The sequence below is a fragment of the Rhinolophus sinicus genome, chromosome 17, assembly GCF_057876585.1.
Source record: "Rhinolophus sinicus isolate RSI-liver-muscle chromosome 17, RSI-T2T, whole genome shotgun sequence".
Classification (NCBI taxonomy): domain Eukaryota; kingdom Metazoa; phylum Chordata; class Mammalia; order Chiroptera; family Rhinolophidae; genus Rhinolophus; species Rhinolophus sinicus.
The window spans coordinates 112,954,473-112,981,616 of NC_142517.1; the positions used below are offsets into that span (position 1 = coordinate 112,954,473).

Below are 27,144 nucleotides of genomic sequence, written 5' to 3' on the forward strand. Positions count from 1 at the left end.
CTGGAGACAGAGTGCTGGCCCCAGGTGGGAGTGTGGGGTGCGGCGTGGCAGCCACATGATGCGATCTCTCCTGCCCCAGGACAACCACGACACTCTGCTGGAAGTACAGAGGAGCCAGGTGCTGGAAAAGGCAGCGATTAGCATCCAGAAAGTCCTGCGAGGCTACAAATACAGGTGCCAGCCCTACCCAAACCCCCCTCCCAGTCCACACACCTGCCCATCATGTGCCCTGGAAAGGCCTGCAGCCCTCAAACCAGGGACACATGTTCCTGCTGGTCCCTCCCTGGGAGTAACTGAGGCACAAGATCTCTCAGGACCTCCTGACCAGAGAATTCTAATACATTATTTGAATGTGTATGTGTGTGTTGGGGGGGGGGGGGGCAATCCACTACATAAGCAAGAGCCAAATGAAGTGTCAGCTGTGGTCTCAACTATATTTTTATGTTCTCCTTCAATTGATTTAGAAAATATATGGGTTTGGATATATGAGGTGGTTAGTTTTGGAGGGAAGGAAAGAACTGTCTTTGTCTCAGTTCCCTGGTCAGTAAGAAGACAACACTTGAATTTCAGTCCAGGTTCAGGAAATCAGCAGTGTTACCAGCTCCCTCATCCTCACTGTGTCCACAGTGCTGGTCCCTGTGCTATCCCATCCACTTGTCACCAACCACAGGAAGGACTGGAAACCCAGACATGAGAAAATGGGAGAAAGCATCTGACCCATGAGAACAGAGGCTGTGGCACCTTTGAGCAAGGTCATAAGGCAAGGAGGTGTGGCTTGGAAGTCATCCGCAGCCAGCATCAGGCCAACCAATTGTTAACCAATGGTCGTTGGCACCAATTCAGTCCCAACACGAATCTCCAGTTTGGGGTGTGGTGAAGAAGGAAACTTTATTCAGTGCAAACAGCTCAGTTGTGATACAGTTCACATGAATTTTGTGATACAGCATTGCTGCAGAACAGCATAACTGAGAGTGCAGCTGTGAGGCAGTCCTCGGGCAAAGTGGCCCGTGAGCAAGGCCCTTCTGGCTAGACAGCTCTGCTCTACTTTGCTCTGTCCCAGCAAGACGCCTTTGGTGTTACAGTTCTAGCCAGGGAAATGCAGTTTTCAATCTTCTGTGGAAGGAGAAAGTATGCTCCTCAAGCCAGAGGACAGCTGATTTATATAGAGAAGTCCCCATCCCTGGTCCTTGGTTGGTCTCTCCTCATGCAAATGAGGACTCCAAATCCTTACAGTTTGGGCCAAAAAGCACTGTCCTGATTGGTCAGAATGGAGCTGCTTTGATTGGTCAGTGAAGATGCTAATGAGGAAATAGCTGTGCTCTGATTGGAAGGGGAAAGCCTCATTTGTATTGATTGAAATACAATTCCAGAAACTCCTTTATAAAGGTTGACTCAGCTGGCAGGAACACAGTACAGGCAGGCATTTCAGTGCAGGAGGCAGGCAGTTCAGTGCAGGCTTCTCCCTGAAGCATGGCTTGCATGGAATCCCCTGTTTAGCAAGACCGCTAGGCTCTATTTATAAATTTGAGCCCAGTTAGCCTCTAGGAGCCCTTCTCAACAGGTACATTTATTCTTGGGGTCAACACAGTGATGCACAGGTCACCTTTCCAGAATAGCCAGACAGGCAGGGTGGTGACCCTCACTTCTGATGCATTGTTAATTAAACTTTTTTATTTTGAGATAATTGTAGATTTATGTGCAGTTTTAAGAAATAACAGACATCTCATGTACCTTTCCCCCAGTTTCCTCCAGGGGTAACATCTTGAAAAACAATAGCACAATAGCACAGTCAGGATATTGACGTAGAAGGTCAAGACAGAACATTCCCATCATAACAAGGATCCTTCATGCCACACTTTTACATCCACACCTATCTTCTTCTCACCTCCACACCCTCCTTAACCCCTGGCGACCATAGGAATACCTCAGAGACATTGTGGGTTTGGTTCCAGACCACCATAATAAAGAAATACATTGCAATAAATTGAGACACACGAAATTTTTGGTTTCCCAGTGCATATAAGTTATATTTATACTATGTTATACTATACAACAATAATTTAAAAGTTTGAAATACTATGAGAATTACGAAAATGTGACACAGAGACATGAACTGAGCAAATGCTGTTCAGGAAAAAATGGTGCCAATAGACATGCGTGATGCAGGGTTGCTACAAGCCTTCAATTTGTAAAAAACATTATCTGTGAAGCACAATAAAGCAAAGTACAATAAAACAAGGTACGCCTGCACTTATCTGTTCTCCATTTCTGCAGTCTGTCACTTCGAGAATGTTATATAAGTGGAATTATATGGGTCATGCTTTTGGTGTCAAGTCTAAGAACTTTTTTGTCAGAAGATTTTCTCCTATGATTTTTTCTAAAACTTTCATAATTTTACATTTAGGTTCATGATCCATTTTCTTTTTCCTTTTTTCGTAATTTAAAATTGCTTATTTCTGGAATGTTCCATTTAATATTTTTGAACCATGGTTGACCACTGGTAACTGAAACTGTGGAGTGCTACTGTTTATTGGTGCTATAACATAATAAATGTAAAAATCCCCCCTCTTCTCTCTCCTTCTCCCCAAATACCCCATGGCTCATTAATATGCATGAGTAACACCATTTTCCAGGGCATGGTGTGATGTTCAGTGACATTTTATGCAGCTCCACATGGGCAGAGCATCTGGGGCAGCTACATTCAGTTTTTATTTATTAAGTTTATTGGAGTGACATTGGTTAATAACATTATATAAGTTTCAAGTCTGCAATTCTATAATACATCATCTGTACATTGCATTGTGTGCTCTCCACCCAAAGTCTAGTCTCCCTCTGTCACCATAGATTTGACCCCCTTTACCCTATACAACCTCCCCCATTTCTCTTACCCTCTGGTAACCTTCATACTGTTGTCTGCATCTATGAATTTGTTTGTTTTGCTTGTTTGTTGATTTCTGTTTTATAGCCCACATGTGAGTCTTCACTCATATGGTTCTCGACTTCTTCTGTCTGGCTTATTTCGCTTAGCATGGTACTCTCAAGATCCATCCATGTTGCCATGTTGTCGCAAATGCCAGTATTTCATCCTTTCTCATGACCAAGTAGTAGTCCATTTTACATATGTACCACATCTTCTTTATCCAAACATGTATCAAAGGACACTTCAGTTGTTTCCATGTCTTGGTTACCGTGTATAATGCTGCAATGAACATAGGGTACATACACCTTTGCGAATAAATGTTTTCATTTTTTAAATGTAGATAGCCAGAAGAGGGATCCCGGGGTCATATGTTAGCTCTATTCTTAATTTTTTGAGGAACCTCCATACTGTTTTCTATAGTGGCTGCACCAGTCTGCATTCCCACCAACAGTGTATGAGGGTTTCTTTTTCTCCACAGCCTCTCCAACACTTGTTATTACTTATCCTGTAGATAATAGCCATTCTAACAGGAGTGAGGTTGCATCTCATTGTGGTTTAAATTTGCGTTTCCCTTATAACTACTGAAGTAGAGTATCCTTTCATATATCTGTTGGCCATTTGTATGTCTTTTGGGGAGAAATGTCTGTTCAGGTCCTCTGCCCATTTTTTAATTCGATTTTTTGGGTTTTGTTGAGTTGTATGAGTTTTTATATATTTTTAATATTAGCCCCTTATCAGATTATTGTTTGCAAATATCATTTTCCATTTGGTTGGTTGCCTCTTTGTTTTGTTGATGGTTTCTTTTGCTGTGCAGAAGCTTTTTAATTTGATGTAGTCCCATTCATTTATTTTTGCTTTTACTTCCCATGCCTTTGGGGTCAAGTTCATAAAATCCTCTCTCAGACTAAGATCCATAAGTTTAGTACCTATGTTTTCTTCTACATATTTAATTGTTTCAGGTATTATATATTTAAATCTTTAATCCTTTTTGAGTTAATTTTTTGTATGGTGTCAAATAGCAGCTTTCTTTTCTCCATTGTATGTTTTTGGCTCCTTTGTCAAAAATTAGTTGCCCTTGTATATGTGGGTTTATTTCTGGGTTCTTGATTCTGTTCCATTGGTCTCTGTGTGTGTGTTTTTTGCCAGTACCATACTGTTTTGATCGTCACTTTGTAGTTAATTTGAAGTCAGGGAGTGCAATACCTCTGGCTTTGTTCTTTTTTCTCAGGATTGCTTTGACCGTTCAGGGTTTTTTTGTGGTTCCATACAAATTTGATGATTTTTGTTCTATTTATTTGAAAAATGCCATTGGGATTTTGACGGGGATTGCATTAAATCTGTATGTTGCTTTGGGTAATATGGCCATTTTAACTATGTTGTTTTGTCTAATTCATGAACATGGAATATCTTGACATTTCTTTGTGTCTTCTTCAACTTCTTTCAACAATGTCTTGTAGTTTTCAGTGTATAGGTCCCTCACATCCTTTGTTAAGTTTATTCCATGGTATTTTATTCTTTTTGTTGCAATTGCAAATCGAATTTTTTTCATTTCTTTTTCTGATATTTCATTGTTAGTATATAGGAATGCAACGGAGTTTTGTTCGTTGGCTTTATATCCTGCAACTTTACTATATTTGTTTCTTCCAATAGTTTTTTTGGTGTAGTCTTTAGGGTTTTCTATATAAAGAATCATGTCATCTGCAAAAAGTGACAATTTTACTTCATTCCCAATTGCCTTTTATTTCTTTCTCTTGCCTGATTGCTCTGGCAAGGACTTCCAACTCTATGTTGAAAAGCAGAGGTGATAGGGGACAGCCCTGTCGTGTTCCTGAACGTAGAGCAAAGGGCTTTAGTTTTGCACCATTAATTATGATATTAGCTGAGGGTTTGTCATATATGACCTTTATTTTGTTGAGGTGTTTTCTTTCTATGCTCATTTTATTGAATGTCTTAATCATAAATGGATATTGTATCTTGTTAAATGCTTTTTCTGCATCTATTGATACGCTCATATGGTTTTTATTTTCTATTTTGTTAATGTGCTATATCACGTTGATCAATTTATGTATGTTGAACCATCCTTGCACCCCTGGAATGAGCCCCACTTGATCATTATATAGTACTTTTAAATATATTCTTGTATTTGATTTGCTAGTATTTTATTTAGGATTTTTGCATCTATATTCATCAGAGATATTTGTCTGTAATTTTCTTTTGTGTGTGTGTGTTGTCCTTGCCAGGTTTTGGAATCAGGGTAATGTTGGCTCCAGACAATACAATGAGTTAGGGAGTATTGCCTCTTCTTCAATTTTTTTGGAAGAGTTTGAGAAGGATTGGTATTAAATCTTTTAATATTTGGTAGAATTTACTAATGAAGCCATTGGGTCCTAGACTTTTTGGGAGGTTTTTGATGACTGTTTCAATTTTGTTACTGTTGATTGGTCTATTTAGATTTTTCAATTATTCACAATTCAATCTAGGAAAATTATATATTTCTAAGAACTTATTCATTTCTTCTAGGTTATCAAATTTGGTGACATATAGTCCTTCATAGTATTCTTGTATAGTCATTTGTATTTCTGTGGTGTCTGTTGTAACTTCTCTTTCATTTCTGCTTTTGAGTCTTTTCTCTTTTTTCCATAGTGAGTCTAGCCATAGGTTTGTCAGTTTTATTAATCTTTTCAGAGAATCAGCTCCTTAGTGCATTAATTTTTTCTTTTTTCTTTTTTTTTTTTTCTCTATTTTGTTTAATTCTGCTCTAATTTTTATTATTTCCTTCCTTCTACTGACTTTGGGCTTCATTCATTCTTCTTTTTCTAGTTCTTTGAGGTGAAATGTTAGGTTGTTTATCTGAGATTTTTCTTATTTCTTGACGTAGGCCTGTAACGCAATAAACTTCCCTCTTATTACTGTTTTTGCTGCATCCCAAAATTTTTGATATGTCATATTGTCATTTTTATTTGTCTCTGTGTATCTTTCGATCTTTTATTTCTTTTTTGACCCAGTCGTTTAATAGCACGTTGTGTAATCTCCACTTATTTGTGGTTTTTTTCAGCTTTCTTTTTGCAGTTGATTTCCAATTTCAAAGCATTGTGGTTGGAGAATATGCTTGGTATGATTTCGACCTTTTTAAATTTTCTGAGGCTAGTTTTATGACCCAAGAGATAGTCTGTCCTTGAAGATATTCCGTATATACTAGAGAAGAATGTATATCCTGGTGTTCTGGGATGAAAATATCTGTAAATACTGATTATGTCCATTTGGTCTAATGTGTCATTTAAGGCTGATATTTTCTTACTAATTTTCTGTTTGGATGATCTATCCATAGTTGTCAATGGTGTATTTAGTTTTCCTACTATAATTGTATTTTTTGTCAGTTTCCCTCTTTAATTCTGTTAGCAGTTGCTTTATATATTTTGGTGTTCCCAGGTTGGGTGCATATATATTAGTGTTATGTCTTCCCCTCCCATTTCTGCCTCGCCCCCTCCGTTGTTTCTCATTCTAGTTGTGTAGGACACAGCTCCCTGGCCCATTATGGTATTATGAGCCTTGCGCTCCCCGCCCTCCCCCCACCCTTGTGAGGCAGTCGGTCACCAGCTGTTGGTCAGCTGCTCACAGCAGCTCTCGCCAGCTGCCGGCCGCTCACGATGGCTGCCGGCCACTCACGCTGGCTGCCGGCCACTCACGCTGGCCACTGGCCAGTCATGGCAGAACACGGTAGCCCACGGCAGCACACAGCAGCCCACAGCAGTACACAGCAGCTGGCTGCTGGCCACTCATGCTGGCCACCGGCCACTCATGGTTGCACACAGCAGCCCACAGCAGCTCACGCCAACCTCTGGCTTTTCACAGCAGCCCAGCTCCATGGAGAGCTGTAGTTCACAATCTTGGCTGTAGAAGGCGCAACTCACTGGCCCATGTGGGAATCAAACCAGGGGCCTTCGGCATTAGGGGCACGGCGCTCCAACCACCTGAGCCACTGGGTCCGTCTTGTATTATATCTTCTTGATGTATTGTCCCCTTTATCATTATAAAATGTCCATCTTTGTCTCTTCATTACCTTTTTTATCTTGAAATCTATTTTGTCTGGTATAAGTACAACTACACCTGATTTTCTCTGGATGCCATTTGCTTGCAATATCACTTTCACCCCTTCACTTTGAATCTATATTTGTCTTTGCAGCTGAGATGTGTCTCTGAAGGCAGCATATAGTTGGGTTTTGCTTTTTGATCCATCCCTCTGCTCTGTGCCTTTTAATTGGTGAGTTCAGTCCTTTTACATTTAGGGTGATTATTGATATGTGAGAATTTCCTATACCATTTTATCTTTGTTTTCTACTGGCTCTGTGTCTCCATTGTTTCTTTTCCCTGGTGTCTCTATTATTTTAGTTTAGTGATATTCTATGAGTTTCGCCTCCATTTCCCTTTTTTTAATGTTAGGTCTCGGTTCTAGATTTGTGTGTGTGTGTGTGTGTCGATACCATTAGTTTTATGCAATAAATGTCATATGTATAATAGTCATTTTTCTTCTGATTGCATCATAACTCCATTCACTTCTGCAAATTCAGTCCTTTCCCCCTCCCCTTTTATTTATGTTTTTGTCACAAGTTATCTCTTTTTATGCTATGCATTCATTCTCAAATTGCAGTAGATATTGTCTTCTCCCCCTGCCCCCTTGTTCCACCTCTGCCCTTCCACTCCGGTTCAAGCCATTGTTTCTCAGTCTAGTTGTGTAGGACACAGCTCCCTGGCTCATGCTGGTATTATGAGCCTTGTGCTCCCAGGCAGTTGGTCGCCAGTTGTCAGTTGGCCACTCACAGCAGCTCACGGCAGCTCTCGCTGGCCACCAGCCACTCATGGCAACACACAGCAACCTATGGCATCGGCAGCACACAGCAGCCTATGGCAGCCCACAGCAGCTCACGCTGGCTGCCAGCTACTCACGGCGGCACACGGTAGCCAGTGGCAGCACTCGGCAGCCTGCAGCAGCCCACAGCAGCTCACGCCAACCTCCGGCTGCTCATGGCAGCCCAGCTCCAGGAAGACCTGTTGTTCGCAATCTTAGCTGTAGAGAGTGCAGCTCACTGGTCCATGTGGGAATCGAACTGGTGACCTCCTGGTTAGGAGCATGGCGCTCCAACCACCTGAGCCACCGGACCAGCCCTGTCCTCTTTTTTAAAAAATGTTTTTATCTCCTTTAACTTTAATGTTATATTTAAGTGTTAGTACCCTATTCTGAACAGAGGTTGCAATTTTCTGCTTTTGTCTGTTAGTCATCTTACTCATAGTTTTGTATCCTTTTATCTGTTTCAGGTAGAAAAGCACCTTTCAGCATTTCTTGTAATGTAGATCTTATGTTGGTAAATTTTCACAGCTTCTGTATGTCTAGAAAAACCTTTATTTCTCCTTCATATCTAACGGGTAACTTTGCTGGATATGTTATTCTTGGCTGATTATTTCTCTCTTTCAATAATTTGAATATTTGATTCCACTCTCTTTTAGCTTGTAGGGTTTCTGTTGAAAAATCCAATGATGATCTAATGGAGTTTCTTTATAAGTTACTGTCTTCTTTTCCCTGGCTGCCTTGAAAATTCTTTCTTGTTAATTTAGTAGTTTTGATATAATGTGCCTTGGAGAATGCTTTTTTGGATTGAGATAATTAGGTGTTCTGTTAGCTTCTTGGATTCAAAGATCCAGTTCTTTCCTTAGATTTGGGAAGTTCCCATCAATCATTTGTTTGAATAGGTTCTCTATTCCCTTCTCCCTCTCTTCCCCTTCTGATATACCCATTATTCTTATATTGCTCTTTCTAATTAAGTCATATGGTTCTTGTAGAGTTTTCTTTCTTCTTTTCTTTCTTTCTTCCTTCCTTCCTCCCTTCCTCCCTCCCTCCCTTCCTTCCTTTCTTTCTTTCTAAGTCTCGATTCTCTCTCTTCTTCCACCTGAGTCATTTCTAGATTTCTATCTTCAGCATCACTGCTTCTTTCCTTCATCCAGTCTGCTCTGTTTCCTAAGCTCACTAGTTCACACTTCATCACATTTATTGAGTTCCTCAGCTGCAAAATTTGTTTGGTTCTTTTTTTTTTAGTTTCAATCTCTTTGGTAAAGTATTCCCTTTGTTCATTGATTTTATTTTTTGAGCTTGTTGAATTGCTTTTCAGTTTTCTTCTATCTTATTGAATTTTTCCAGAACTGCAATCTTGAATTCTCTGTCATTTAAATCAAAGTCTTCCATGTCTTTATTTTCTGGAGGTTTTTCATTTTCTTTCTGAATCCCCTTATTATCTTGGTTATTCATCATGCTTGATGGATTATTTCTGTGCCTGGGCATTTGTGGGAATCAAGTCTTTTTTTTTTTTCTTTCTTTAAATTATTTGACACTTCACTGTTTAGCAAGTCAATAAGTAGAGGTCTTTCTTTTGTTTTCAAGTAGGTGGTGCTGAAGCACAAGTTTTTATTTTCTCTTACCAGCACTACTGGGGCTTCCTAGATCTCTGTGAGGTAGTGTCACCTTGGCTGTGGAAAATGCCCCATATTCCTTGAGGAGGTGGGTGTCTGCTTTATAACCCAGTCACCTTGGTCTCAGGGCACCACTCCTGCTGGTGGTAAGTGGCAGGCTATGGGTCTCCTGGCCTGTATGTTCTTGGAGCTGCCAGAAGTTACGGGCAGAGCTGCCCTGTTTGAGTTGACCCTGCTGCCTCTACCTGGCTGTGGAGTAACGGGTGGAGGAAGAGTAGGCGAGGGGAAGTGGGTTTGTGAATCTGAGGCTTTGTTCTTTCTAGACCGGTAAGTTTTTCTTAGCCTTTTGACAATCTGCCAAGTGAGGATTTTACTGTGGGGCAGGCCACAGGAGGATGGCGTAGGTGGGTTCCCACATCTGTGGAATCCTTTGTCTGGTGATGGCAGATTATTGAATGCTGCCACTCTTTGCACTGCCTCTCTGCCCCTGACCCTGGGCTCAGCCTCAATGTGTGCTGGCACCCAGACCTGACTGCTCTCTCTACCCCTCTGATATGTCCAGTGGAAATTGCACCCCAATCCTTCACTGCTATCACATCCACTGGGCCCTGTCTAGTGCTGGACTGTGTGCAGCTCCCGACTCTGTCCTGTCCCCACCCCCAGCCCCCCGCCCATCTCCCCTGTTTACTTTGACACAGCTACCTTCAGATGTCTCAGTGCTTGGATATCTCAGATGTGTTTGTGTGTTAAGCAGGGAACCCTTTGTTGAATTATAGTTGTCCAACTTGTTGTAACTTCAAAGGGAGAGACCTGGAGGTCCTCTCATGCTTCCATGCTGCTGACTCATGATTCATTTTCATTTTGAGTTAATTTTTGTATAAGGTGTGAGACTTATGTCAAGGTTCTTTTTAATTTGTTGTTGTTGTTGTTGTTATGGATGTTGCTCCAGCATCATTCATTAAAACATCCATCCTTCCTCCAATGAATTGTCAAAAATCAGCTGTGCAAATCTGTGTGTCTATATATGTGTTATCTATTCTATTCCACTGATCTATATGTTTATCCCTCTGCCAATTCTATGCTGTCCTATTGACTGTAGATATATAGTAAGTCTTGAAGCTGTGTAGATTGATTTCTCCTACCTTATTATTCTTTTTCAAAACTATTTTAGCTGTTGTAAGTTATTTGCCTTTCCTCATACATTTTAGAATAATCTTGTCCATATATACAAAAATAACCTTGCTGGGATTTTTTTTATATGTAGGAATTGTGTAGTATATCAATTTAAGGAGAATTGACATCTCTACTATATGTTGAGTCTTCCAATCCACTATCTCCATTTATTTGGATCTTCTTTGATTTCTTTCAGTGTTTTGGTTTTTGGCACACATGCCATATACATGTTTTGTTAGATTTACACCCAGGTAATTTTTTTTAGAGATTATAAATGGCACTATTTTTTTTAAATTTTGGCATTGATGTGTTCATTGCTAATATATAAAAATATACTTTGTGTGTGTTGACTTTATATCCTGCAACTTTGCTGAATTCACTTTTTATAGGTTTCTTGGAATTTTCGATGTACACAGCCATGTCATCTGCAAATCGGGACAGTTTTATTTCTTCTTTTCCGATCTATATGTGTTTTATTTCTTTTTCTTACTATATCACACTGGACAGGACTTCAAGTATTATGAGTGGTGAGAGCAGACATCTTTCCTTTTTTCCATATTTTAGGAGAAAACACTAAGTATTTAATCTTTAAGTATAATTGTAACTGTAGGGTTTTTTGTGCATGCTCTTTTTCAAGTTGAGAAAGTTTCCTGTACTCCTAGTTTTGTGGGAGTTTTTAATCATGAATGGGTGTTGAAGTCAAAATTTTTTTCTGTATCAGTTCATATGATCACATAACTTTTCTTCTTTAGCCTTTTAATATGGTTCATTATTACATTGATTGAGTTTTTAATATTGAGTCAGTCTCGCATCCCTAGAGTAAACTCCACTTGGTCATAGTGTATAATTATTTTTATATATTGCTGAATGCTCTTTGCTAATATTTTGTTAAGGATTTTTGCATCTATATTCATGAGATTTGTAGATTTCTTCTTTTGTATTGTCTTTGCTAGAGTAACATTAGCTTCATAAAATGAATTAGGGACCATTCCTCCTCTTCTATTGTCTGGAAGAGATCATGTCATGTAGAACTTATTGAATTCGTATTTATATGTTTGCTAGAAGTCTCCAGTGAAAAATCCAGGCATGGAGAGTTTTAAATTACAAATTATTTAATAATTGAAGGACAATTCAACTCATTTCATATTGAATTGTGGTAATTTGTGCTTTTTGAGGAAATGGTCCATTTCATCTAAGTTATCAAATTTATTTGTGTAGAGTTGTACGAGGTGTGACAATTAAGTTCATGAACTTGTTGCAACGATGTTGCTAACCTTTTTTTTGATATCAGAGAGATGATTCGTTGTGAATTTCGTTGTGTAACTGGACAAACAGTTAACTAAATTTACTATTTGGAAGTGCTGAAAAGACTGCGTGAAAAAGTTAGACGATCTGAACTTTTTGCCAACAATTCATGGCTCTTGCATCACGACAATGCACCAGCTCACAATGCACTGTCTGGGAGGGAGTTTTTGGCCATTAAACAAATAACTGTATTGGAACACCCTCCCTACTCACCTGATCTGGCCCCCAATGACTCTTTTCTTTACCCAAAGATAAAGGAAATATTGAAAGGAAGACATTTTGATGACATTCAGGACATCAAGGGTAATGTGATGACAGTTCTGAAGGCCATTCCAGAAAGAGTTCCAAAATTGTTTTGAAGGTGGACTAGGCTCTGGTGTCAGTGAATAGCTTCCCAAGAGGAGCACTTTGAAGGTGACTATAGTGATATTCAGCAATGAAGTATGTAGCACTTTTTCTAGGATGAGTTCGCAAACTTAATTGTCCGACCTCGTATATAGTGTTGCATTATTATCATTTTGATGTCTGCAGAGTCTGTAATGATTCCCCCTGTTTCTTTCCTGATATCAGCAATTTGTGTCTTCTCTCTTTTCTTTGTCAATCTTGCTAGAGATTTGTCAATTTTAGTGAACTTTTCAAAGAACTAGCCTTTGGTTTCATTTATTTTTCCTATTGCTTTTTTTCTGTTTCAAATTTCATTCATTTCTGCTGTTTTATTATTTCATTTCTTCTTCCGGCTTTGGGTATGCTGTACTCTTTTTCTTTTTCCTAGATTCCTAAGCTTAGATGATTGATTCAAAGTTTTTCCTCTATCCTAATGTAAAGTGCTATAAATCTCCCCTTCAACACTGCTCTAGCTGTGTCTCATAAGTTTTGATGTGCTGTATTTTCATTTCATTCAGCTCATTTTTTAAAAATTTCCTTCGAGACTGCCTCTTTGGCCTATGGATTATTTAGAAGTATGTTATTTAGTTTCCAAGTGTTTGAGATTTTCCTGTTATCTTTTTGTTATTAATTTTCAGTTTGATTTCATTGTGGTCAGAGACACACACTGTATCAGTTAAATCCTTTTAAATATGTTTTGCCTTCAAGATAGGATATGGACTATCTTGGTATATGTCCTAACAATGTTTGAAAAGACATATATTCTGCTGTTGTTGGGTGGAGTGTGCAAAAGCATGTCAATTTGATTTTGTGAGTGGTTAGTAGTGTTGAATTCTATATTCTTGCTGCTTAGAATTCTATTTTCTGTCTACTTGTCCTATCAATTATTGAGAGAAGAATGTTGAAGTCTTCAACTATAATTGTATATTTTTCTGTTTTTTCATTTCAATTAAATAAGTTTTTGCTTCACACATTTTTCAGCTCTGCTGTTTGATTCATACACATTTAGGATTGCATGTCTTCTTAATGGATTCACTTTTTTTGTTACCATGTAATGTCCCTCTCTGCGATAGGACAATAAGTATGTATGTATGTATTTAGTATTTCTGCCTCTGGTTATTTTCTTTGCTCTGAAGTCTATTTTATCTGATTTTAATATAGGCACTCCTGTGGCTATATTTTGGTTACTATTTGCATGATATATATTTTTCATCCTTTTACTTTCGACCTACCATTGTCATTATATTTTAAGTGAGTTTCTTGTAGACAGTCATGCATTTTTAATCTATTCTGCTAACTTCTGTCTTTTAATTGGTGTGGTTAGGTATTTTACACTTAATGTAATTATTCATATTGGAGCTTCGGTCTGTCATTTTATTTATTTATTTGTTTGTTTTTGCTTTCTGTTTATTTTCTGTTTTTCATTTTTCTGTTTTGTTTTTCCTGCCTTCCTGTGGGTTACTTAAACATTTTTTAGAATTCCATTGTGATTTATTTATGGTGTTTGGAGTGTATCTCTTTTTATAGCTTTTCTAGTGGCTCTAGGTATTACATTACATATGTACAAACTATTTAAGTCTACTGGTGTCACCATTTTACCACTTTAAGAGAAATATAGAAACTTCATCTCCCCTTATATTTATTTACCCTCTCCAATTTGTAATGTAATTTTCTCAAATATTCCTCTACGTATATTTAGAACCACATCAGAAAGTGTTACAAATGTTGCTTCAATCAAACTCAAGAGGAAAGGAGAGCCTACTGTATTTGCCAATGTTATTACTAACTCTACCTGTCTTCCTTCCTGATATTCTAAGGCTTCTTCTTTTATCATTTTCTTTCTGTTTAAACAACTGTCTTTACCCATTCTTTTAGGGTACATCTCCTGGCAATCTCTTGGTGTTCTTAGTTTTCCTTCATCTGAGAATGTTTTGATTTCTCTTTTATTTATGAAGGATATTTTCTTTTTTTTTTTTAAATTAAATTTATTGGGGTGACAATTGTTAGTAAAATTACATAGATTTCAGGTGTACAATTCTGTATTACATCATCTATAAATCCCATTGTGTGTTCATCACCCAGAGTCACTTCTTCCATCACCATATATTCGATCCCCCTTACCCTCACCTCCACCCCCACCCCCCTTACCCTCTGGCAACCACTAAACTATTGTCCGTGTCTATGAGTTTCTGTTTCTCATTTGTTTGTCTTGTTCTTTTGTTGTTTTTGGTTTATATACCACATATCAGTGAAATCACATGGTTCTCTGCTTTTTCTGTCTGACTTGTTTCGCTCAGCATTACTCTCTCAAGATCCATCCATGTTGTCACAAATGTTCCTATATCATCTTTTCTCACTGCCGAATAGTATTCCATTGTGTATATGTACCACAACTTCTTTATCCATTCATCTATCGAAGGACATTTTGGTTGTTTCCATGTCTTGGCCACCGTAAACAAAGCTGCAATGAACATTGGCGCACACGTGTCTTTATCTCTAAATGTTTTCAGATTTTTTGGGTAGATACCCAGGAGAGGGATTGCTGGGTCATACGGCAATTCTATTCGTAATTCTTTGAGGAACCTCCACACTGCCTTCCATAACGGCTGCACCAGTCTGCATTCCCACCAACAGTGTATGAGGGTTCCTTTTTCTCCACAGCCTCTCCAACATTTGTTTCTATTTGTCTTGTTGATGATAGCCATTCTGACTGGGGTGAGGTGATATCTCATTGTGGTTTTGATTTGCATTTCTCTGATGATTAGTGATGTTGAGCATTTTTTCATATGTTTATTTGCCATTTGTATGTCCTCTTTGGAGAAATGTCTCTTCAAGTCCTCTGCCCATTTTTCAATTGGGTTGTTTGTTTTTTTGTTGTTGAGTTGCATGAGTTCCTTGTATATTCTGGATACTAGCCCCTTATCAGAGGCACTGTTTGCAAAAATCTTCTCCCATTCAGTTGGTGGCCTCTTTATTTTGTCAATGGTTTCTTTCGCTGTGCAGAAGCTTTTAAGTTTCATATAGTCCCATTCGTTTATTTTAGCTTTTACTTCCATTGCCTTTGGAGTCAAGTTCATAAAATGCTCTTTGAACCCAAGATCCATAAGTTTAGTACCTATGTTTTCTTCTATGCAGTTTATTGTGTCAGGTCTTATGCTTAAGTCTTTGATCCATTTTGAATTAACTTTGGTACATGGTGACAAATAGCAGTCCAGTTTCATTCTTTTGCACGTAGCTATCCAATTCTCCCAGCACCATTTATTGAAGAGGCTGTCTTTGCTCCATTGTATGTTTTTAGCTTCTTTGTCAAAAATTATCTGTCCATATTTATGTGGTTTTATTTCTGGGTTCTCAATTCTATTCCATTGGTCTATGTGTCTGTTTTTCTGCCAATACCATGCTGTTTTGATTATTGTGGCCCTGTAGTACAGGCCAAAGTCAGGAAGTGTGATACCTCCATTATAGTTCTTTTTTCTTAAGATTGCTTTGGCTATTCGGGGTCTTTTGTGGTTCCAAACAAATCTGATGATTTTTTGTTCTATTTCTTTAAAATATACCATTGGGATTTTGATCGGGATTGCATTGAATCTGTATATTGCTTTGGGTAATATGGCCATTTTAACTATGTTGATTCTTCCAATCCATGAGCACGGAATGTCTTTCCATTTCTTTGTGTCTTCTTCAATTTCTTTCAAAAATGTCTTATAGTTTTCAGCATATAGGTCTTTCACATCCTTGGTTAAGTTTATTCCTAGGTATTTTATTCTTTTTGCTGCAATTGCAAAAGGAATTGTTTTTTGTATTTCTTTTTCTGAGATTTCATTGTTAGTATATAGGAAGGCAATGGACTTTTGTGCGTTGATTTTGTAGCCAGCAACTTTACTGTATTCGTTGATTGTTTCTAATAGCTTTTTGGTGGAGTCTTTAGGGTTTTCTATATATAGCATCATGTCATCTGCAAAGAGTGATAATTTAACTTCTTCATTCCCAATTTGGATGCCTTTTATTTCTTTCTCTTGCCTGATTGCTCTGGCAAGGACTTCCAACACTATGTTGAAAAGCAGAGGTGATAGGGGACAGCCCTGTCGTGTTCCTGAACGTAGAGCAAAGGGCTTCAGTTTTTCTCCATTAATTATGAGATTAGCAGAGGGCTTGTCATATATGGTCTTTATTATGTTAAGGTATTTTCCTTCTATACCCATTTTATTAAGTGTTTTAATCATAAATGGATGTTGTATCTTGTCAAATGCTTTTTCTGCATCAATTGATATAATCATATGATTTTTGTCCTTTATTTTGTTTATGTGATGTATCACATTGATGGATTTTCGTATGTTGAACCATCCTTGTGCCCCGGGGATGAACCCCACTTGGTCGTGATGAATAATCTTTTTAATGCATTGTTGTATTCGATTTGCTAGAATTTTATTTAGGATTTTTGCATCGGTATTCATTAGAGATATTGGTCTGTAGTTTTCTTTTTTTGTGCTGTCCTTACCAGGTTTTGGTATCAGGGTAATGTTGGCCTCATAAAATGAGTTAGGGAGTACTGTCTCTTCTTCAATTTTTTGGAAGAGTTTGTGCAGAATTGGTATTAGATCCTCTTTGAAGGTTTGGTAGAATTCACTAGTGAAGCCATCTGGTCCCGGACTTTTGCTTTTGGGAAGGTTTTGGATGACTGATTCAATTTCGTTACTGGTGATCGGTCTGTTTAGATTTTCCAGTTCTTCATGGTTCAGCCTTGGAAGGCTATATGTTTCTAAGAACTTGTCCATTTCTTCTAGGTTGTTGAATTTGGTGGCATATAGTCCTTCATAGTATTCTTGGATGATCCTTTGTATTTCTGTGGTGTCCGTGATAACTTCCCCTTTTACGTTTCTGATTTTGTTAATCAGTGTCTTCTCTCTTTTTATCTTAGTAAGTCTAGCCAAGGGTTTGTCAATTTTGTTAATCTTTTCAAAGAACCAGCTCTTTGTCACATTAATTTTTTCTATTGTCTTTTTGTTCTCTATTTCATTTAGTTCTGCTCTAATTTTTATTATTTCCTTTCTTCTGCTGACCTTGGGTTTTACTTGTTCTTCTTTTTCTAGTTCTTTAAGGTGTAACATGAGGTTATTTATTTGAGAGTTTTCTTGTTTCTTGAGATAGGCCTGTAATGAGATAAATTTCCCTCTTAAAACTGCTTTCGCTGCATCCCAAAAATTTTGGTAGGATGTATTTTCATTGTCATTTGTTTCTATGTATCTTTTGATCTCTTCTCTAATTTCTTCTTTGACCCAGTCCTTCTTTAAAAGTATGTTGTTTAATCTCCATGTATTTGTGTTTTTTCCCGCTTTCTTTTTACAGTTGATATCCAATTTCAAAGCCTTGTGATCAGAGAATATGCATGGTATGATTTCAATCTTCTTAAATTTGTTGAGACTGATTTTATGTCCCAATATATGGTCTATCCTTGAGAATGTTCCGTGTACACTAGAAAAGAATGTATAGTCTGATGTTTTAGGATGAAGTGCTCTATAAATGTCAATTATGTCCATTTCATCTAATGTGTCATTTAGGGCTACTATTTCGTTATTTATTTTCTGTTTGGATGATCTATCCATAGCTGTCAATGATGTATTTAAGTCCCCTAGTATAATTGTGTTTTGGTCAATTTCTCCCTTTAGTTCTGTTAGTAGTTGCTTGGTGTATTTCAGTGCTCCCTGATTGGGGGCATAAATATTGATGACTGTTATGTCTTCTTGTTGTACAGTCCCCTTCACCATTATGAAATGTCCATCTTTATCTCTTGTTATCTTTTTCACCTTGAAGTCTGTTTCATCTGATATCCTGATTTTCTCTGGGTACCATTTGCTTGGAGTGTCAATTTCCACCCTTTCACTTTGAGTCTATGCTTGTCCTTGTAGCTGAGATGTGTCTCTTGTAGACAGCATATGGTTGGGTTTAGTTTTTTGATCCAATCTGCTACTCTGTGCCTTTTTATTGGTGAGTTCAGTCCATTTACATTTAGGGTGATTATTGATATGTGAGGATTTCCTGTCATTCTATCTTTAGTTTTCTGGTAAGGCTGTGTCTCCATTGTTTCTTTGCCTTTTTGTTGTTGTCTATTATTTCTGTGTGGTGGTATTCTATGATGTTTCCCTCTGTTTCTTCTTTTATTTCAGTATATATTTCAATTCTGGATTTTTTTTGAGTGGTTACCCTTAAGTTTATGTAAAAGAAAGTTTGATATTTAGAGTATTCCATTTTCTTCAGCACGCTTACTTTCTCCATTCCCATATTCCGGTTCAGGCCTTTACTCTCCCCCTTTTTGAGTTTTGTTTGCCACAAATTGTCCCTGTTGATGGTGGTCGAATAGCCTCCTTTAGTATTTCTTGTAGTGCAGGTCGTGTATTAGAAAATTCCCTCAGCTTCTGTATGTCTGGAAAGGTCTTTATTCCTCCTTCATATCTAAAGGATATCTTTGCTGGATATATTATTCTTGGCTCATGATTTCTCTCTTTCAATAGTTTGAATATTTGGTTCCACTCCCTCCTGGCTTGTAGAGTTTCTGCTGAAAAATCTGATGATAATCTAATGGGCTTTCCTTTGTAGGTTACCGTCTTCTTTTCCCTGGCTGCCTTGAGGATTCTTTCTTTGTCGTTGATTTTAGACAGCTTCAATACAATGTGCCTTGGAGAAGGCCTGTTTGGATTGAGGTAACTAGGTGTTCTATTTGCTTCTTGGATTCGAGGGTCCAGTTCTGTCCACAAATTTGGGAAGTTCTCATCGACAATTTGTTTGAATATATTCTCTGTTCCCTTCTCTCTTTCTTCTCCTTCTGGTATGCCCATTATTCTTATATTGCTCTTTCTGATGGAGTCAGAAAGTTCTTGTAGAGTTCTTTCATTTCTTTTAAGTCTCAAGTCTCTTTCTTCTTCTATCTGTGTCATTTCCAGGTTTCTATCTTCGATGTCACTGATTCTTTCCTCCATCTGGTCAACTCTACTACCTAAGCTGGTTATTTCATTCTTAATTTCTTCTATTGAGTTCTTAATCTCCAGAAATTCTATTTGGTTCTTTTTTAAGATTTCAATCTCTTTCGTAAAATGCTCATACTGTTCTTTGATTGAGTTTCTGAGTTCATTTAACTGCCTATCTGTGTTTTCTTGTATCTCGTTGAGTTTTTTCAGAACTGCAATCTTGAATTCTCTGTCATTTAAGTCACATATTTCTGTATCTTTAAGTCCCTTCTCTGGAGATTTTTCACTTTCTTTCTGAGCTATCTTGTTGCCTTGGTTATTCATGGCGATTACTGGTTTACTATTTGTCTTCCTAGACATCTACAGGAGTGACTTCTGCAACAGGTTGATAGGAAGCGGTCTTTCTTTTGTTTGCCAGTACTTGTTGGTAGAATGTTTTATTATTTCTCCAACTGCAACTTATTTTTCTTCTCCCACACGGTAGTGCTATTTTCTCTGCACTATTCCAACTTCTCACACAATGGGGGGATTCCCTGGGAGACGGGCTTCTCCTCTATTTATAGTTCGTCTAGGTCACAGGGCGCAGTGTCCCGGGGGGTATGCGGAGAGCTTTTGATGTTCCAAAGCTCTTCCAGCTCCTGATTCAGAGCCCGTATGTTTCAGCAGTTCTGTTTACTCCTGCAGGGATCCGCCCAGCTAGGTGGGGTCAGGGGCGGGGTGAGTTGTGAGAGGTGGCCCAGAGCAATGGCGGCGACCACCACCACAGCCGGTCCTGCTTCCACAGGTCTCTCCCCTTTGCCGGAACTAGTTGGGCTGTGAATTTGTGTCTGCGGTACACAGTTCTCAAAATAGCAAATTTTCTGTTGTTTTGATCTGACACTGCTACTGTTTTGCTTCTAGCACCGGGCAGGTGGGGGCGGGGCGAGCTCTGGGAGGGGAGGGAGGGGGCGGCTAGTCTCAGTGCCTAAGGCTCCGTTCTCTGCTCGGCAGTGCGGCTTAAACTACCGTTTTCAGCCTTTTTCCCTCAGTCTTTTCTCCGAGGTCTCTGCCGTGAGCGTTGGGTTCAGCCGTGTTATATGCTGTCCCCTCAGCCCCGTGGGCCACAAGCGGAGCCCTAGCAGTCCGAGTTCTTCCCTCTCCCGCAGCTGCGGTAGTTCCGGGAAGCAGCGAGCTCGGCGCACTGAGCTGGGTCTGCGTCCTGCGCCGCGCGACTCCGTCTCCGCACTTCTCCCTTCCCTCCTCCCTCCACTCGCGCGAATCTCCCACCTGTAGGTGATTTCAGTCGGTAGTGGGCCTCTTCGTCTTGCCTGTCTGCTGTGCAGGGAGTCCTTTGTGGAGTTTTTGTTGTTCGATTCTTTGTAGATTCCAGGGGAGCTTTACAGAGGCTCACCTCACTCCGCCATTTTTCCGGAAGTCTCCTCCGAAGGATATTTTCACAGATATAAAATACTGGTTTGACAGTTCTTTTCTTTCAGCCCTTTGAAAATGTTGTATTACTTTCCTGGCCTCCAGTATTCCTCTACAGAAATCTAGATTATTTTCCCCCTAGAAATAATGTGTTATTTCTCTCTTGTTGTTTTCAAGGTTCTTTCTCTCTCTCTCTCTCTCTCTCTCTCTCTCTCTCTCTCTCTCTCTCTCTCTCTGTTTTTTTGCCTTTAGTTTTCATAAATTTGAGTATGATATATCTTGATGTGGGTTTGTTTGCATTTGTCCTGTTTGGAGTTTTCTTCTTGAATCTGTAGGTTTATATCTCTTGCTAAATTTATGAGCTTTTCAGCCATTATTTCTTCTAGCACTCTTTCAGCACTGCCTCTTTTTCCTTTCCTTCCAAAACTCCAATGTCACAATTAGATCTTTTGTTATAGTCCCACTGGTGCCTAAGGCTCTGTTCATTCTCTTTCAGTCTATTTTCTCTGTTTTTCAGGTTGGATACTTTCTACTGTTCTATCTTCAAGCACACTGGTTCTTTCCTCTGTTCTCTCCACTGTATGCTGAGCCCATCCACTGAGGCTCTTTTCATTTCAGTTATAGTATTTTCAGTTCTAAAATTTCCATTTGGTTCTACTTTAGATCTTCTATTTCTTTACTGAGACTTTCTATTTTCTCGTTTGTTTCAAATGTGTTCATAATTGCTTGTTGGGGCACTTAAATAATTGCTTAACATCTCTTGTCATCTCAGTATTGGCATCTGCTGATTGTGTTTTCTTATTCAAGTTGATATTTTCCTGGGTTTTGGTATGATGTGATTTTAGATTAAAACATGGACATTTTGGGTATTATGTTATAAGAACTATGGGTCTTGTTTAAGTATTATGTTTAACAGCACTCTGGCAGGGCAAGGGGGGGTGCCACCTGTTTACTGTTAGATGGGGATAAAAGTCCAAGTTCTCCACATGGCCCCCACTGACTCTCATGGTGGGTAGGGGCTCCTTGTTACTGCCGGCTGGTAGTGGGAGTTTCAGCTTCCCACTGAGCTTCCACTGAGGCTACTCTGACTGAGAGGCCATGAATGCCTTATTACTACCCCCAACATGGCCTCCACTGAGACTATAGGGAAAGGAGTAGCTTTACTGCTGAGGGATGATGAAAGACCTGACTCTCTACTAGGTCTCCTCTGACACCACTCCAGCATGGAAGGAGAGGGGTACCTCATTACTGCCAAGTGGTGGTGGGAGTCCAGGATCCCCCAGTGGTTTTCGCTGACACTGTGGGGGATGGGCTCCTTATTGCCCATCAAGGTTAGTTCCTACTGAGCCTTCTGTGACACGACCCTGGTGAGAGTGAAAGTCTAGGCTCCCCACTGCATTTTCTGGTATAGGGGTGGGGCCACAGTCGTTTATGTGGTGTTTTTCTGGAGTAGACTGGTTATTATCTAAAAAGTCTCTGACTTGCTGAACTGCTCCTTTCTGGATCTTTTTGGAAGATAGAGAAGGCTTTTCTTGGGGCTTTTTTGGTCTGTGCCCACTGCCATTTCTGGATTATTAATTTCTTCAGTTTCTAGTTTGGGGTATCTGAGGCAGAAAGAAAACCCAAAGAAGTTACCTCTGTGTCAGTCCTTGGGTCTGAGATTCCTAGCTCGTCTGCCTTCTTCTTTGCACCTCTCAGAATCTTCTTATGATTGTTTTATACATAATGTCCAGGGTTTTTAGTTGTAGTTAGCAGGAGGAATAGGGAAAACTATGTCTACTCTGTCTTCTCAGAAGTGAACACCATTGACAATTAATGGCATTCTTGCTGTTCTGGCCAATACAACTAGACAAGAAAATGAAAGAAAAGATAGAAACCAGGGTTTCTCAATTTCAACACTATTGACACTTTGGATTACATAACTTTTTGTTGTAGAGGGCCATCCTGGGCACTACAGGAAGTTTAGCAGCATCCCTAGCCTCTGCTCACAAGATGCCAGTAGCACCCTCTCCCCCACTCCACACTGTGACAACCAAAAATGTCTCTGGATATTGCCAAATATGCCTGGGGAGCAGAATCACCCCCAAGTTGAAATCCTTTGGTATAAATATTGGAAAGGAGACAAATTATCTTTATTTTCAGACAATTCAGTTGTTTACTTTGACCTCATATTAGTGTCATTATGTGTATATGTGTACACACACCAAAAATAATCGATAGATATATAGATATATATTCTCCACACCCATCAATAGAGATTCTGACTTAATTATACTGTGTGGGGCACAGGCATCAATAAATATTGAAGTTCTCCAGATGATTTTTTTCTTGTTTTGTTTGTTTTTGAGAATTATATCTTATTGAGATATAATTGACGTGGAACACTGTATAAATTTAAAGTGTACCACATAATGGTTTAACTCACTTATATCGTGAAATGAGTACCACAATAAGTTTAACTAACATCCATCGTTTCATGTAGGTTGAAAAAAGGGAAAAGAACTTTTTTTCTGGTAATAAGAACCCTTAGAACTCATTCTTAATAACTTTCGTATACACCACATATCAGGGTCAGCTATAGTCATCATATTGTACGTTACATCCCAAGTACTTCCTTATTTTGGAATTGGAAGTTCGTACCTTTTCACCACCTTCCTCCAATTCCCCTCTCTCTACTTCCCAGAGGTGATTTTTAATATGACTGAGATCTGCTGTTTTCAACCTAAGAAAATACCCTGAAAATTTATTAGAAGTGATAAGAAAACTCAGCTAAGTATGAGATAAAAGATACACCCATATGTACCAAGCTCACCCAGGGGTGTCTCCACTTCCCCAGAGACCAAGTTTCAGGTTACCCCCTCCATATTTAGCCCACCTCCCTCCTTGCAGAAGGGAGCAATTTGATGGAACTTGCCAGGCTGCCAGGGCCTGGCAGGCTGCCCTCCTGCTTTGATCTGCCCCCAGAGAGAAGCCCTGGTCCTGAGGCTTTTGACCTGGTTTCTGGCAAACACCTGGGCTACTGTCCAGAGAAGGGGGAAGAGTCTAGCAAGGATTAAAAAAGTTGGAAATGGGTTTTATCCCCTCATAGATCTTTGGGGTGAATGAGGCTGTTCCTCATTATTCTAACAACTGGACTGTCCTCATTCACAAATGTAGTTGTTGGTAGTAGATTTTAAGTTCATAACGTGTCTGTCTTTTGACTTATAAAGGCTTCTGGAAAAGAAATATTGTATGGATTCATTTCCTCCAATATTTCATTATCCCTCTTCCCTTAAACACTTTTCCCCCTGCCCCCAAAGACTTTAAAATGTCTGAGGTTGTACATGCCTCTGACTTGAATTTCCCCTTCTAGGAAGGAGTTCCGGAGGCAGCGGCGGGCAGCCGTGACCCTTCAGGCCAGGTGGAGAGGCTACTACGACAGACAGAACTTCAAGCTGGTAGGAGACCTCACCTGGGAGCTGCATCTGCGGAGCAGTGGAGAGCTGTGCAGTCAAAACAGATGCTAAATGTTTGTCTATCTGAGTGTGAGGGTTCTGGCAGGAGAGATCAGGTCATTGACTTTAAATGACCAGACACACTCTCTTTTTAGCATAGCCTCAGGTCACATGGGCTGTGGGCTTCAAAGCGTTCTCCTGCAGAATTGTGGGCCGCTGCAGAGCTACAATGAGATGTCCTGCTCTGAAATTAGGTAATGGCTATCTTTCATCAATTTTCAGGCAACAAAATAAGTTAATGGATTGATTATTCTCAGTGTCAACCACTGCATGATTTTTTTCTTGACCACAGGCTCTGCTAATGGGTGTCTGCTCAGCAAATGAGCCAGAGTAACCCTGGCCATGCCTTATCAGGCCTCACTTGACTGCTTGCCTTTGTCGTGGATGTGACTATGCTTGGGACATGCAGGCACATGACCCCAGGCCTCTCTATGCTTTATGCTCACAAAGGCAGAATGGAAGCTGACAGAATGGAAAGGTTACTTGAGGCCTGTTGCTTTGCGTGCATCACTTCATTTAGTATGAAGCCAGCCCTATATGTCAAGGAACTGAGGCCTAGAGAGGTTAAGTAATTTTCCCAAGAGCGCAGCGTTAGAAGCAATAGAGCTGGAGTTAGCATGCAGGTCTGTGACTCCCGAGCCCATAAGATGAAGCATGACCCCACACACGCAGACTCCATTGGTTGGTCTTTGAGAAACCAATAAGGCTGGTTCAGGGGGATCAGGGACTGCTGTGGCACGGGGCATGTTTATGGCATAGAAGTGGATGTCCATCAATTTATTGTTTTATCCTTATTTTAAAGATCCTTGAGGGAGTAGCTTGATGGAGCCCCCCATGGGCCTCCACATGGTGTGCTGGCTCCTGACAGTTGGCTAGTTGTGGCTGCAGTTCTCTGTCACTGGCCACCCAGTTACCACTTTATTATTTATGCCATTTACCAAACATTTATTTGGCACTTATTTGCACGCCAGGCTCTGTTCCAAGTGCTTTACAAGTAATATCTCATTTAATACCCTTGTGCTCACAGGTGTGTAAAATTTTAGCATCAGCCCTTTGCCAAAGAGCAGGTAACTGTAAAGCTGATTTTCGAAGTCTCCTGGGGAGCACACTGTCTGTGCTGTCAGGAGGGCCTTCTCTGTGCGCTGGGCGCGTCCGGCCAGACCCGTGAGTCCACACCCTGTTGCCTCCTCAGATCCTCCTGGGTTTTGAGCGCCTGCAGGCCATCGCCCGGAGCCACGTGCTGGCCAGGCAGTACCAGGCCATGCGGCAGAGGATGGTCCAGCTGCAGGCCCTCTGCAGGGGCTACCTGGTGCGTCTGCAAGTTCAGGCCAAGAGGAGGGCAGTGTTGGTCATCCAGGCACATGCCAGGGGCATGGCTGCCCGGCGGAAACTCCAGCGGCAGAAAGCCAATGTAGGTGGTCGTCCGTCGCCCTCGTAAGCAGGTGGGGACTGGCTGGGGCCCTGGGGGCAGGGCAAGCAGGAGGAGTGAGCGGCAACACTGACCTCTCACCAGGTACTCCTGTCGCCTCCCTGTACAAAGTTATTACTGCAGCAGGTCCTCACACCATCTGGACACCTAGGTCGCCCCTGGATCATGTTCGCAGGACAGTCTTATACCTAGAACCTAGAAATCGAGCTCCTTGGCCCACTCCCTTTAGGCTTGGGGATGATTTCTCAGCAGATCTGGTGGGTCCCCTTGAAGGCACAGGAAACCAGGGCCAGTGAGCTATCGGCCTCCCATGGAGGAGAGCAGAGCCCCTGCTTACTAGGCTCCGGCATCATGGCTCAGGGCAGAGAAGCCGTCGAGTGTCTGGGCAGGAGAGGCTGATGGGCAGGGAACAACGCAGTAGTGCATGACCCCATCTCCTCCGAGGGCACAAGAGGCTAAACCTCAGGCTGCTGAAAACTGCGATAAGGAAGAGGAGCTAGAGAGGGAATTTAGCCCTCTCCATTGATGAAATGGGGTCTACTGAGCAAATTACTAGCAGGCAGGGCTAGGCCTGCAGGCATGGCAGCAGCCTGTTCCTACATCCATGTGACCCGGCAGGCCACAAACCAGGCCCACCTATGTGTGTGAGTACCAGCCCAGGTACCTCTCCTGGTGCAGGCTTAATGCTCTGGGGATGAAGGGCCAGGGAGTCCTGAGCCTCGATTTGTGGCTATTCCGGAGATCCCTGGGTTTGAGGTGGTGCTTCAGGGACCATGTGTGGCCAGCGACAAGCAGGCAACCTTGCCCTGGACCGGACTCTCCAGTGGGAAAAGAAAAGCCCGCTGTTTGCTCCCTAGTCACTGAAGCTGTTAAAGTCTAGGAGTTTAGAGGAAAATACTTTGATTTGGGTAGGTGATGGCAGGAGGAGGCTTACTTGTCTTCTGTGAGGGGCTTGCTCCAGCGAGCCTTGTGGGTAACCTCCCCCCATGGGCTGTGTGTGCAGGGGCTGCTGGTCACCCCCGCTGGACAGCAGAAGGGCCAAGGTGCTCTCCCCACCAGGAAGCGCAAGTCCATCTACGACACTGTCACCGACTCCGAGATGGTGGAGCAAGTGTTTGGCTTCCTCCCGTCCATGATCGGTGGGCATGAGGGCCAGGCTTCCCCAGGCTTCGAGGTAAGATGGGCCCCCTCCTTCAAGGGTCAGGCCCGGAGGGGGGAGGGAGGGGCGGAGCCTGCCCAATGCAGAGTTCAGTCTACCTGTAGGCTCACTGGGATGCCGAGACTCCGCATGGGGAGCTGGGAAGGTGGGTGGAAAGTGTGTTCTGCCATCCTGGGTGGACATGCAGAAAAGAGGGGAGCATGGGTGTCTGTGGTCACACACTTTCAAGGTAAGTAGGTTTTCTACCTGCAGGACTTCGCAGAGCCTTTAACATGCAAATAAATTGGCCTTTCAGTCAGGCAGCATTTCCCACTTGTGTTTGACCTCCCTCTGACAGAGCACTTTGGATGTGACAGAGGACCTGATTAGTGAGCTAATGACCACTGGCAGGAGGACATGATGTCTAAGGGGAAGGTGGCAGGGCCAGACAGGAACAGCAACCCAGGGCTGTC

At 40.9% G+C, this 27,144-nt stretch overlaps 1 protein-coding gene across 3 annotated transcripts in view; it reads left to right on the forward strand.

Annotated features, from left to right (window-relative positions):
* The window catches only part of MYO7B (myosin VIIB), a 138,540-nt gene that overhangs the window by 85,705 nt on the left and 25,691 nt on the right, over positions 1-27,144 (forward strand). For all 3 annotated transcript variants that reach the window (XM_074334550.2, XM_088794524.1, XM_088794525.1), the window contains 4 exons: positions 80-174; positions 23,963-24,047; positions 25,297-25,515; positions 26,537-26,707. In XM_074334550.2, coding sequence (XP_074190651.2) covers positions 80-174; positions 23,963-24,047; positions 25,297-25,515; positions 26,537-26,707 — 570 coding nt within the window. The remainder of the gene's footprint in view (positions 1-79; positions 175-23,962; positions 24,048-25,296; positions 25,516-26,536; positions 26,708-27,144) is intronic.